Source organism: Lolium perenne, chromosome 3 (assembly GCF_019359855.2).
Source record: "Lolium perenne isolate Kyuss_39 chromosome 3, Kyuss_2.0, whole genome shotgun sequence".
Classification (NCBI taxonomy): Eukaryota; Viridiplantae; Streptophyta; class Magnoliopsida; order Poales; family Poaceae; genus Lolium; species Lolium perenne.
Window position 1 is genome coordinate 206,056,437 of NC_067246.2, and position 13,515 is coordinate 206,069,951.

Genomic DNA, 13,515 nt, shown 5'->3' on the forward strand with positions numbered 1-13,515 from the left:
TCCCTCCGTCCACAAGTAAATATACATGAGGGTTTTTCAAGATAAATTATGAAGTAGAATAAAAAAAATATTGACAACATGCACATCTCCTCTTTAATTATTTTACCTCCAATCAATTTCCAATAGTTGCATTTGATGAACATTTTCATCCTAATTGTTGTAAAATGGGGTAGCACAGTCTCAATAGTTGCACATATGTGCATTTCTAGTCCAAACCTACCAGAGCATGACATGTCGCTTGCCACGCTGGAAAAGCAGTCACATTCATTTTGCAGGAACCCCCTTTGCCTTCTGCAATTTTGCGTGTTTGTTCTGAAAGTGTGGCTCACGTGTAAGAGAAAAGAGAGGGAGAGGGAATCGGCTAGCGGTTCCCAAAGTCCCCAATTCCCAAATCCCTAACCCTAGCTCCCCTGACGGCGACTAAATTGCGGTGGCGCACGATGAGCGAGGTGGATGGCGTGCGGCGGAGCGGGAGGAAGGAGTAGTGGCACGTCTGGGGCTTGTGGTAGGCGGATGGCACCCCTTGGTGTGCATGGCATCGTTGGCGACGAGGAGTGGGTTCTCACCACCGAGGTTGTCCTCGACCCAGCAACTGTGAGCTTCCTCCTCCATCTTTAGCTCATGGGTGTGACTATTTCTCAGTCAGGTGATCTCATCAAATGTCAGTTGAAACTAATCTTGGAACTCATGACTAGCACGAATCATGATACAAATCAAATGATGTGGGACTTAGCTGAGAACGAAGTTAGCTCTCAGCTAGCTGAGAAATAGCAAATCCCTTAGCTCATTCATTGCGCATGCTCTTTGCTCGATTTCGACCATGCTCTATCTATCCACTACTGAAATAGCAAGGTCTATACCTCATGTTTTGTGTGTTTGATAACAACACTTGAATGAATTTAACCGTGTGCATAGATTGTCTTTGATAGATTTGCAGGTGCACGGTGCCCTCGCTGAACGCATCATGATCGAAGACTCAAGCGTAACTTATAGGTTTTCTGGTTTTGTGTGTGTGTGTGTGTCGTGAGGTGACGTGGCTACAGAGGGAAAGAGGAAATGAAGAATCTGCCTGACCGGTACTACCGGTATAAGTAGCAGTAGTACCGCTACCCTACTAGTACCGGCCCGAGATACCGCTCTGGGATTGCACGCAGAAAAGCCCACAGAACAAAGTACGGTACCTTGACGGTACCTCGAGCGGAAGTACCGCTCCCAAGCGGTAGTTCCGACATGGTACCGCTTTGGTACCGTAATTTGAGTTACGACACTACCACCCCGGTACCGCCAAGGTACCGGGTGGAGTCCGGGGCTCGCAGAGGCCATGGCGGTACCTCAGCGGTACCGCCAGCGGTACTACCGCTTCGAGCCCACATGGAGAATCTTTGGGCGGAACCAAGAGCGGTACTACCGCTTGACTAAGCGGTAGTACCGGTTGTGCGGGATCTGCACATAACGGTTGGATTTGGAGGAGCCTATAAAAGGGTCCTTTCTTCTCCAGCTCGATTTTACCTATTCTCCTTCTCTCTCCTCCATTGTTGCTGAGCTCAAACCTTGAGGATCTCCCCACTTACCCAACCAATCTTGCCCAAACTTTGAGGAGTGGTGGAGGAGGCCCCGATCTATAGTTCTACCGAGAGAGATTTCACCAATATCATCTAGTCCTTAGTGGATCTTGGAGTTAGGGTTCCTATGGTGGGATCTTGGAGGAAGTGCTCCTATGGAGGCTAGCTTGGAGTTGTGCTAGCCCCATAGGGTGTTGGGAGCCTCCGGTGTTTGTGCAGCTCGCCCCAACCTTGTGAAGGAACCGCCGCCTCGACCGGCTACTTAGTGGAGAAGGGGAAGCTCCTTCGTGTGGCTTTCTCGAGGAACAAGGTGAGGCCTTCGTGGCCATCTAGCCTTCGTGGTTAGCACCTCCTCAACGCGAACGTACTCCCTTTTGTGGGAGGAACTGCAGGAAACAAAACTCGCCTCGTCTCCGCGTCCCCGGTGTTCTCGCTCCCTCTTTTACTACCTTGTTCGGTTCCTTTGTTTGTTGCACTAGCCTAGGATCATACTAGGAGCATCCCTATCACCAAAGTTTTCACCTTTACTTCCGCATCGTATAAAAACTAAAAAAGGCATAAAAAATGAATAGCGACCATTCACCCCCCTCTTGTTTGCTACGATCCATTCAACTACTATGTCCACTGTTAAATTGAACCAATTTTCATTTTTTTTGTTAGGGCACTGTAAGAAATGTTCCAATTGGGCAACAAAACAAGAAGTGGGCACCAAAATTGGAGGAGGAAACAAGCATGTGCAGCACTACTTGTGTGTTCAAGCAGAGATGTGATAAGCTAGAAAATGTACTAGAGAACATGATAGAAGATAACAAGAAGCTTCGAAAGATTCACAAAGAAGAGATTCGATGGAGGGAGAAGAAAGAGTTAGGGATAGTTGTATCAGTAGGTGTGTGTGCTATGCTATATGTTGTAGTTGCACTAGCAACAAGAGGTTTTGTGTGAGTGTAACAATGTACTAGTTGTCCAATAATAGAATGGTAATTTTATCTGAAATATTGTCCCATTACATATGTCACCCAAGAATGTACCAGTTGTTTCCATTGCAATACAAGTCTATTGTGCATCATCGTTTCCATGATAAATAGCACATCCAACAAAAATAGCAATACAATTCTATTATGCATCAATGTATACAAATTCAGTGCCCCTCCAACATGCAATGGTCAGTGTAACTTGTACACTCAAACTCACAGCATTTCCCTGTCACTTTCCCTTCATTTTCTTGCAATGATTCATTCAAATCTGGAACTTGTTGCCTGCCATTTTGTGTAGATGTAGCTGCTTGGGTGACAGTGGTTTTCTTCTTCTTTCTTCCTCTAGCAGCAGACTGCCCTTCTTCATTGGTATGTGCCTCTCCTCTTGCCTTGCTATGTCCTCTTCCTCTTTCCCTAGCTCTTCCTCTCATAGTAGTCGTAGTTTCTCTCACCCTTGGTCTTGGAATTGAGTCTCTAGCAGCAGCTACAAATGAGCTCTTAGGGAGAGGCCCATAGTTCTTGGTAGGGGCTATATTTTGATTTATCTGCAAGTGGAATCGTGTTTTATATTTAGGGAACAATGATTTGGAATCATGTTTTATATTTAGGGAACAAAAGTGTGTTTGTGTGTTTAGTAATTACCTCCTAGCCCATTTGGTACATCTTAGTAACTCGAATAACTACTCTGATAGAATCACCCGAGAAATAAAGCGAGGTAAAGTCTTAGGAGAGATATCGAGGATGAATCCAACACCAACTATGTGGGAGAGAGTGGATAGCCAATAGAATCACACATAAGAAGTATCAAATCCAAGCAAGGTAGCGTTGTTTACATAGGAATTGTCATCCCTAGAGGTAGGAGAGTTTATCTCAAGAGGAATGATGCAAATCTATGTATAACTCTAGATCTGAGTGTCCAAGGGAGTATTTATAGTAGGGGGCTCAAAGTGCTAAGTTACGTGCCAAGAAAGACAAAGTCGGACTGAAACACGAAATCAGCGGAAGTTCCGGTCTCTAAGGGCAGTAGTATCGGTGGCTTGGGGCGGTAGTACCGGTCGGTCGGAAGTTCTGGTCTACTTCCGATCAAGTTCCGAAAATGGCTCCTTGACCTCCTGGGATGTTTTGCGGGCATTTCGCGCATTTCCGGAAGTAGGTCGGAAGTTTGGCGGTAGTACCGGTTGCACGGGGCGGTAGTACCGGCCTGCATGTCGTCTCTTGGCTTTTCTCCAGTTCTGGGAGGGATCTGGGCGGTAGTACCGGCCTTGGAGGGTGGTACTACTGGCCTTGCTATTGGACCTTCTTCTTCTTCTCCGTTGGCTTGGTTACCATGGTTTGCTTCTTAATCGATGTACCTGATTACACATAGGATATTGGAATAAAGTAGCATGTCATCCAAAGAGGTATCAAAGTTATGCGTGGCTAGGAGCGTGTTCACCTCTTTGTGTAGTGCTTTGGCGCGTGCTCGCGTCACGGGTCCACTTGGGGGACTTGGTGGTCTTGATGGAATGAGGTTCGTAGGGTGGGCTACATTTGATGCAAAACATCAGTCTCTTGTGTAAGTGGTGGTGGAAATTAGAGACGCAAAATGGCATGTGACAAACCATTGTTAAAGCCAAATATCTTAGAAATAAGTCAACCGCTTCGGTTAAGCCGAGAGTGCAAGATTCTCCTGTTTTGAAAATTTTGTTGAAAGTAAAATATTTTTATATTGTTGGGAGAAAAGTTATGCTACAAAAAGGGAACCTTGTGAGGTTCTCCATGGACCCCTGTCTTCATGATACCCCTCTATATGAAGCCTTTCCAGCTCTTTTTGACATTTGACAAGGGCAAGATTGGACATTTTAGAATGCTATGAGTTGTAATTTGATTGTTCCTTCCGAAAGGAGGATGCTACCTGAAACGGTGTCTCGGTGGGAATTGATTAAAAGATGTGCTCTTAGTCAGCCTAGTTCCCTGAATTCGGATATAGTTACCTGGAGCTTGTGTGCTAATGGTTGTTTCTCCCCCAAATCGACGTATCAACATCTAGAGAAGCAAAAGTGGGTTGGTTCTCCTCTCTATTCCTTTTGTTGCCCGGAGGAGACTATGAAACATTTATTCTTTGAATGTTCTAATGCCAAGGTGGTTTGGGGTAACCTGGGAGAGATCTTAAGGACTCCTATGTGTCCCTCTTCTTTATAGCAAATTGTGGCATGGTTTTATCAGTTTTATCCCAAAGGGAGGAAATTTTATATGTTGCTTCTTGCTGCCATTTGCTGGGAGATTCTGTCCGTTAGGAATAAAATAACCTTTGAGAAAGTTGTTGTCAGTTCCCCTTTGGTGACCATTGCTATGATTTGTTCGCTTTTACATTACTTGGCATGTCTTTTCGAGCGCGAAGATGGGGAAAGGATCAAGCTGGGAGCAGACCAAATGCTCTAGCAGGCGTCTGCACTTCACTCCAATGCGGCTCCGGCGACTCCAACCGCTAGACCGGGGATGCTGATGATAACGAATGGCGGAGTTTGATTATCCCCGTGTAGTATGATGGTCTTGGCAGTGGTTGATGGAAAACTCATCTGGTTGGATGCTTTTACTAGTTGTATGCTAGATATGTGTTGGTACCCTTTGAACCTCTGTAGTGTAGGGTAGGTTTTTTTGCCCCGTAGCTTGGTTTTCGATGTCGAGACCGAGCAACTGGTTTTCCTACCACTTTATTTTTCCTTGTTGGGCATGGTCTGTCTCTTTCTTTTCCTTTCTCATGTTTGTTGTGGAAACTAAACATGTTATTTCCGTTATGCTTGTAATGGAAAAGGGAAAAGTCCCAGTTAAAAAAAGAAAGTGTACGAATCAAGAGAAAAATCTGATGTATGGCTTGAGAATAGTTAGTTTTCAGCTAGCTGAGAAGTGGCAAAGCTGATCCTCCTATTGGGAACAAATCCTCCATGAGAAAAAAAAAACAGCCTCATCGACTCATCGTACACCCAGCGTGCGCCTGAAGTGGAAGCGGTGACCCAGCAGCCCAATCTCGGTCCATGTGACTGTCACGACGATTCAAAAGAAGAAGAAAAAAGGACGAATCATCTACTGGAGCCGTTGATTCCAGTTGTTCCTGCAGCCAAAGTTTCCCGCTTTCGAACGACGAAGGAAGCGACGCCGAGGCAAAGCTCGTCGTGTGCTGTGTGCGGCATTTCAGAGGGAAACTGTCATCACGCAGAGCAAAATCCGCGACAATCCAGAACAAACGCAACGCAAAGTAGAAGCCCCAATTAAACCCGTATATAAGCTCGGTTAAAAGTACAACGCACACTGGTCCACTCTTGTAACGATAGTAGTAGTATAAAGCTGATGATCGTACCCTTGAAACCAACAAACTCGCCAAATTGTATAAGGAAATGCTGCCGGCCGGAGGGGGATGGACGGCAGTGGCCAGAGAGCCTACTGGCCGGCGGCGAAGGCCTCGACGGGGAAGGTCTTGGTGACGCCGGCGAGGCTCTTGAAGACGATCTTGCCGGTGGGCGGGTCGTCGACGTTGATCTCGTTGACGGGCGGCCACAGCATGAGCTCCTTGGCCTTGACGCCCTTGAGCTTCTTGATGCTCTTGACCTTGACGTACCCGGTGATCTCCACGTCGTAGCTCACCTGCTTGCTCACCAGCTTGAACTTGTGCTCCACCTTCTTCTTCTGCGAGATCCACATGTAGCCGGTGGCGCGCACGAAGCCGACCTCGATCACGTCGGCCAACGGCAGCAGGCCCAGGGGAAGCCCGAACTCCTCCAGCAGCGACGTGGCCATCTTCAGGCCCTCCTCGTGCCCCTTCTTCACCACCGCTCCTTCCCTCTCAGCCATGGCTACCTGCTGATTTCGTTAGCTGGAATGGCTTGTGTATGCTTGTGGTTTGCTTGTGTTTGGGGTTGTGTTAAGATCTATGGGAGATTTATAAGATGCGGAGAAGCAGGCATGGCCAAACGAGTCATGTCACTTGTTGCATCCTCGAATTCATCGATAGGTTTTAGGAGTTTAGGTCGAGGAGGTTCGACGTGATGATCGTGGCAACGAGCAAGGCGGTGTTGTCTACTACTGTATGTTGCAACTTGCAAGAATGGCTTTGTGGAGTCCGCGGCCGGCAAGGGAAAGCACCAGTGCTAAAACTCCTTGCTCGTTTCAACTCAATTGGTCACTACTATAAAGGCTTCCATGTCTGGCTGGGAACCCAACACGTCGTGCAACAGTGTTACCATGGACATATTCATCAGCGGAAACGTTCTGCTTAGAGCAACAGGTTTGAAAAGCAAATGATTATCGAAATAGCAAACAGATACCATGGAAAAAAGAATTGCTATGAACCATCTTCAGAAGTCAACTGGGCCTTTATAGAGTATTTAAATAGAGAAAAACGAAAGACAAACGTTAGTTGCAACACTACGCTGGGGAGCAGACACAACAAACCGCTTCTTTTATTCTTGCGAAACGCTAGTCCAGCGACAAAAAAAACCACAGCAGTCCTACATTTGAAGTGTTCACTTCTTCAGGTTATAGCAATACATTTAGCATACAAACGACTACACTCAACTCAAACGGCTAAACTAGGATGTGCCAGCGATCAACACGAACTTTAGGAAGACTGTCGGAGCTCTGGGCGCACAAAATCAGCATCAGCAGTCACTGAGATATCAACGGTGGGCCTCAGCTGAGCGCAGACTTCAATGGCGCCATGCACAGGGTCAGACATAAAATTGCTGATAAGATCTTGATTAATTGGTGATTTCTTGTCAACAGTCACGAAAGCTTGTTGGGTCAAGACATAGTCAAAGCGTGGAGCCCACTTCCTTGACCCTAAGCGGGCTGTCGTGGAGCAGTTATCAACCATGAATGCCACCCCGCGAGCATGCATGAATGGGTTTAGGGAGTCGACAGACTCAATCACACTCTCGTTGATGATCTCTGAATACGAGTGGCCCTTCTTTCTGAGGACCTCGATCTATATTGGCGTAAAACAGAAAAATGAATGAATGTTTGTAAAAATGCACATCCAAATCCGCATATGAAGTAAAGGAATCCAACCTGAGCCATCATCATTGCAACAAACACTCCAGCGGTGAACGGATGTAATGGGCCAAGATCTCCTTGTGGCCGGGTTGAACGCACCCTTTCACCCACCTTCCACATACGTGTTTGATCAATGTTGCCCATAGGGAATGCCGGGAGGCCTTCCTTTTCCTACAAAGATATAAACAACATGATATGCCTCAATATTATGATTTCAGGGACATTCACGAAGAATAAAAAAGATTTTAATTGACATTTAAACAGTGCACGGAAGAACTTACATAAAATCTCCTCCCAGCCAGCACAACACTTCTAATTTCACTTCCAGAAGAAACATCTTCATAGCACTCGTACAGTATGTCCATGCTTGGGTAATAACCAGCGCTATATGCCTCGTTGAACTGCTTCTTTCCTTCTTCTGTTAAAGAGTTGTAAACTTCGAGCATCCCCTGGTACCATACAGAACACTATAGTAAGTACAGTCCAAAGGAGATGGCTATAGATAGAAAATAAAACTCTGCATACCTTCTTTGAAATAGTTTTTGAGACAATTCCAGTGATGCACTCTACAGTGTTCTTATATGCCAAGTCTTCATCCATTCCTTGTTCTGTGTATCTTCTGAAAAGAGCCTCCACAATTCCATGAACGGCGCCAAGCAAAATACCTACATGGTAGATTATTCATCAACAACTTGCAACGCAAATTTTACCGGCGCAGACAGGAAGGTAGGTACCTCGCTCGCCAAAGATATCACTCCGGTACTCCTGCTCTAGAGTAGTAGCAAATGTGAAAGGAGAACCTAGAGCAATTGACCACCCTAGAGCAACATCTGTAGCCCTTCCATCAACATCCTATACAAAAGAATAGAAGGACGGAAAACAGTTATCAAAATATATATACTTGAAGAACTAAGAAAAGGAATGCATGTTCAATGAAATGAAATCAATCAAGCTGAATAGCATAATGTACATGCAATACCCACTTATAACATACCTGGTGAACAGCAAAGCTAGAGTTGATACCAGCACCATTGATCTCTTTACCCTGAACGTAAAGTCTTCTAACAGAAGGGCCCATTCCCTTGGGACATACAGCGATCACACTGATGTTTTTTGGAAAATCAAGGCCAACTGATTGCAAATGTCCCAGGAGAAATCCATGCGACAAACCAAGAATACTGTTGGGTTTCATGTGTGAGAAAATCTTCTCATAGTTATCTGCCTGCATAAAGTATTAAAAAATTAATTTGCAGTAATCTTGAGATAAAGCGAAAGAGGAGCAACTAAAATTTTCTCAAACAAGAACGTAAAGCAGAAAATCAGGTGTACAATCTATCAACACAACTGTGAACTATGAATAGCAAGCAGAGCAATTCCACGGAAAATATTCATGCTGAGCAACATAAGATGTATGCTACTATTCTGAAACTTATCAGGACAAGAGAAAAGTTTGTTTTTCGTCGCTCAACTTCCCGGTTTGATCACTTTTGGTCCCTGAATTACGAAATCACACAGTTTTTTGTCCCTCGACTGAAGAAAACGGTCACTTTTAGTCCCTCTGCTAAAAAGTGGTTTGGTCGATTATATGGTCTAATTATCGACCAAAATTGGCTCGTGGCAGTAAAAACTGACATCTACTTTGCCACCTCGTCTTCTTCATATTATGTGGTAGGCATTTTATCGAACAATAGGCCAGGATGATTACAACCATATCATTGTTGGCGGCAGCAGCAGCAAAGAAGCACCAGAGGCTTTAGCTCACGACATGGCCATCTGCGCCGCGGACGAAGGGGATAAACCTGCACATCTGCACCGCGGACGAAGGCTCCAGCTGATGCTCCAGCTATGATAGTGGTGTGGCCATGCAGCCCAGGCGTATGCCTACTGGCGCACCACGCTGCAGCACTAGAGGGGTGTGCTCGAGGGCGGCTGTGCATGGGTCGATGTGGTCGTGCTCGCCTGCTGACACCACCAGCTGGTCATTGTCTGAGACGAGATGGAGAACTGTTTAACATAATGCCCAGTGCAGAGGAGAAGAGAAGGATCATAAGGGGGAGAAGAATGTGAGGTGGAAAAACTGAAATTCAATTTGAACCGCCATATATCAGCTTTAGTCTAAAACCACGCCACATCATTGACGAAACCACTTGGGAGTCGGGAGAGGACCAAAGTGTCTGGTTTTGTCAGTTGAGGGGTTAATTTGTATGGTTTTGTAGTGAAGAGACCAAAAGTGAACAATCTGAGATGTTGAGCGGTGAAAAAAAAATGTAATTTTCTCTCATGAGAAAGGTACTTTCTAAAAAATATAAGAAGGAGAACATGCCATGCAAGTAAGGTTCAGTATGTGATCACATACATAAATCTTCAAAAGACTAGAATTAATATGATTCAAATAACTAATTAAAATTGTACACTGATACAGAGCACACAGGGACCGGTCATAGCACATAGCCAATATGTGCGCGTGCAAACCAAAAGAAGCAAACCTGGGCAGAATCTGATATCAACAACAAAAGGAGATCACTGCCCGACACAGTCTCCAATATATCTCCCAAGGTCCCCGTTTCTTCAGTGAAACCAGCTGCACGTGCTTCTTGGAAAGATTTGGAACCTTTACGAAGACCAATCTGAAATCAATAGGCGGGATTTTAGTGTCAGATGTTGCTGCTGTTTTCTTAACAGAATAATTGAAAAGGAAACAAATACATCTCCCGAGAATAAAGGATAAAAAATGCTCATCAGGCCAAATTACTGAAAGTAAAGATTCAGAGGTTGTAGATAACAGTCAGAAATTTTGACTTCCTGTACCAGTGTTAAAATATAAATGGTGCCAAGTGCAAGCAAGACCTAACCTTAACAACAATGTCCAACTTAGCCTCAGCAAGTGAGTCTCTCAAGTTCTGAGCTTGTGCTGGACCCTGTAAAAATAGCATAAACACTGTTATAACCTGAATGCGCCTCCGACAATATAAGTTTTTTTTCTCTAAACACAAGTTACAGAGGAGATCTTTGAAGTAAATAACTATTCAAACACATCACCATAAGCATTCACTAAGTAGAGATATCAGTACTTTCATTTAATCAGTGATGCTTCGTTGTTTCTCGAACCACAAATATAATTATCAACCCAAACTGAATCCTAATAATATCTAACAAACAACACTAGCACCATCCAGCCTACGGGCAAACTATATCAGCACCCTGTGACTGTTCATAACAAGATCAAAACTGTGTTCGTAACGGAAGTTTCACCAGCAATATAGGATACAACCATTTTCTTAACATAAGAGACGTCTGACACATATAAAACCAACAGACATCGACACAGATGTCAACATAGTACACACTCAAACTGAAAAGAAGGACTGCATCCATTTTACCTGCGAGCCCCATCCAAGCACGCCAATCTGCTTGATCCCCTTGAACGCCTCTGGCAGCAGCGGGAAAAGATCCCTCCCACCCCTCACGATAAACTGCAACCAAAATCCTCACAAACATCACAAACTGTGTCCTGTTTGACTGTTTCACAGATCAGTCGCCAAAGGACCACAGAGAAGACAGCATGGGTACAAATCGGACCTCCTCATGGCCGGCCAAGGACACCTTCTCCTTCTTGAAGACGGAGGTCTCGAAGTCGAGCGACGGCATGGTGGTGCTGATCACCGACGGCGACGCGACCTTGGCGGCTACGGCGCCGCGGCGGCCGGCGGAGGCGGCGAGGAGGCATGGTGGCTGAGCGGCGGGGAAGGATACGGAACCGACGGCCGGGGTTTTGGGGGCGGGGTTTAGGGTTTTGGGGTGGGAGAAGGCGAGGGAGGAAGCGGAGGAAGTGGCCGCCGCCATTTTTGCGATGCGATGCGAGGACTAGGGTGGCTGCGCAAGCGGAAAAAGAGGAGGCTACTTGGAGGTGCGCCCGTGGACCTATATGCGCTGCAACCTGGAAGGGCGACAATAGGATATTCACATGATGGACAAATTTGCTATTGCTACTACTCATGTTTAACTTTTTTTAAAAAAAAGGGAACTGGTTTTTAGTGTCTGCTATTTCGATCAATAATACCGCACGAGTATTACATGACAAACTTTGACCGAAAAAATTAAACAACGAAATCTTGATCATATTCTACATAATTACTATCGTTGCCGATTGATATGTGTCAATGTTAATAAGTGGATTAGTGTTGAATTCAAATTGAAAAACACTTTCTAACACTATACATTAATTTTATACCAACAGTTTTTATATATTTAGAGTAATTCTTACTAAGAAACACGAAAAGGAGAGTGTCTTATTCATCGAAATGAAGGAAATACTACATTCCCTAAAAAATGCTTTGTCGTCTCTCTCTAATCGTCATTGTTCTTGCACAATTGAGCTCTTGGTGCACGGTGACATGGAGTTATGTGCATTTCCCATAATCCAAATAATTCAAATAAATTGAATTTGTCAAGGACATACCCGACGAGCAGGGATGCAAACGGGGGCGGGATGAAGGGCAATAACACAATAAATATGTACTATAAACATGTACAAATATTTTGAATGTTTCACTCGAATACCAAATGCCAAAAAGTCGGATCAACACCCCCCATATATTTTATAGAACACTAAATTTGTGCAAATAAGTATGCATATGAGTATATGACAAAGGATAGTACTTTCAATAAAGTGAAAAAATGCCAATTTGGTGCCAAGGGGATGTACAATTTGGTCATGAAAACTTGCAAATCGTGAATTCTAGATCATGAAGTTCTCACGCGTGAGCGTTTTGGTCACGAACTTGCAAATTTGAATTCTAGATCATGAAATTGCCACATGTGAGCATTGGTCACTCAGGTATGGTGATTGTGTCTCTTCTCTTTTGAGAGCCTTATCTCTCTCCCTCCCTCGCTCCCTAATATACACAAAAAGATGTAGAGTAGAGGCTTGGTAGCCAGTGAGCTACCGAATCCGACTTGATTTAATGGTGGTTCAATTTATTTTGAACAAGTACTATGACAATTCAGCAAACTTGTATGCAAGACATAAATGATTCATAAGCAAGCATATGCATTGATAAATGTTCCTAACATTTGATCTTAAAATAGATGTTTTAAGAAACTTTGTTTCTTTGACTTGGAAAGAAGTAGAAAATTCCTTTGCAAAGAAGTCAAATATTAGCACATACAAAATAATTAGGCTTCCAAATATCATTACTTAAGGGCATGCTTACAAATAGTTTATCGCAGCAAAGAGTAATTGATGACCTACTGATGTCTATGCACACTTCTTTTCCTGTAGACAGTGTTGGGCCTCCAAGAGCAGAGGTTTGTAGAACAACAGCAAGTTTCCCTTAAGTGAATCACCCAAGGTTTATCGAACTCAGGGAGGTAGAGGTCAAAGATATCCCTCTCAAGCAACCCTGCAATTACGATACAAGAAGTCTCTTGTGTCCCCAACACACCTAATACACTTGTCAGATGTATAGGTGCACTAGTTCGGCGAAGAGATAGTGAAATACAAGTAATATGGATGATTGTAAGTAGTAATTGCAATCTGAAATAAAGATGGCAGCAAGCAAACATGTAGTAGAACAGTAAATAAACGGAGATTCGATATTTGGAAACAAGGCCTATGGATCCTACTTTCACTAGTGGACACTCTCAACAATGATCACATAATAAAACTACTCTACACTCTCTTGTTGGATAACAAACACAATTCATTGTGTAGGGCTACAAGAGCACACCTCAAGCTGGAGTAAACAAGCTCCACAACATCCGGAGTTCATATTTAAGTAACCTCTAGAGTGCATAATAGACCGTTGCAATTTAGACCGAGTACTAACATAGCATACACACTGTCAACAATAGCTATGAAAGGGGGAATAGATCGCATCAATACTATCATAGTAATAGTTAACTTCATAATCTACAAGAGATTACAATCATAACCTACGCCAAGTACTACA

The 13,515-nt window shown here is 44.2% G+C and overlaps 2 protein-coding genes across 2 annotated transcripts; both read right to left on the bottom strand.

Moving 5' to 3' along the window:
• Positions 1-5,856: 5,856 nt before the first annotated feature.
• On the bottom strand, positions 5,857-6,679 carry LOC127343162 (uncharacterized). Its single transcript, XM_051369278.2, has one exon. The coding sequence runs from the start codon at positions 6,362-6,364 to the stop codon at positions 5,954-5,956; it is 411 nt and encodes a 136-aa protein (XP_051225238.1). The 5' UTR covers positions 6,365-6,679; the 3' UTR covers positions 5,857-5,953.
• Positions 6,680-6,866: 187 nt separating this feature from the next.
• Positions 6,867-11,414, bottom strand: LOC127343161 (ketol-acid reductoisomerase, chloroplastic). The gene is made up of 10 exons (XM_051369277.2): positions 11,144-11,414; positions 10,945-11,037; positions 10,417-10,482; positions 10,051-10,191; positions 8,559-8,786; positions 8,299-8,416; positions 8,090-8,229; positions 7,846-8,013; positions 7,580-7,735; positions 6,867-7,496 (listed from the first exon to the last, which is right to left on the bottom strand). The coding sequence occupies exons 1-10, from the start codon at positions 11,405-11,407 to the stop codon at positions 7,131-7,133; spliced, it is 1,740 nt and encodes a 579-aa protein (XP_051225237.1). The 5' UTR covers positions 11,408-11,414; the 3' UTR covers positions 6,867-7,130.
• Between the last annotated feature and the right edge of the window lie 2,101 nt (positions 11,415-13,515).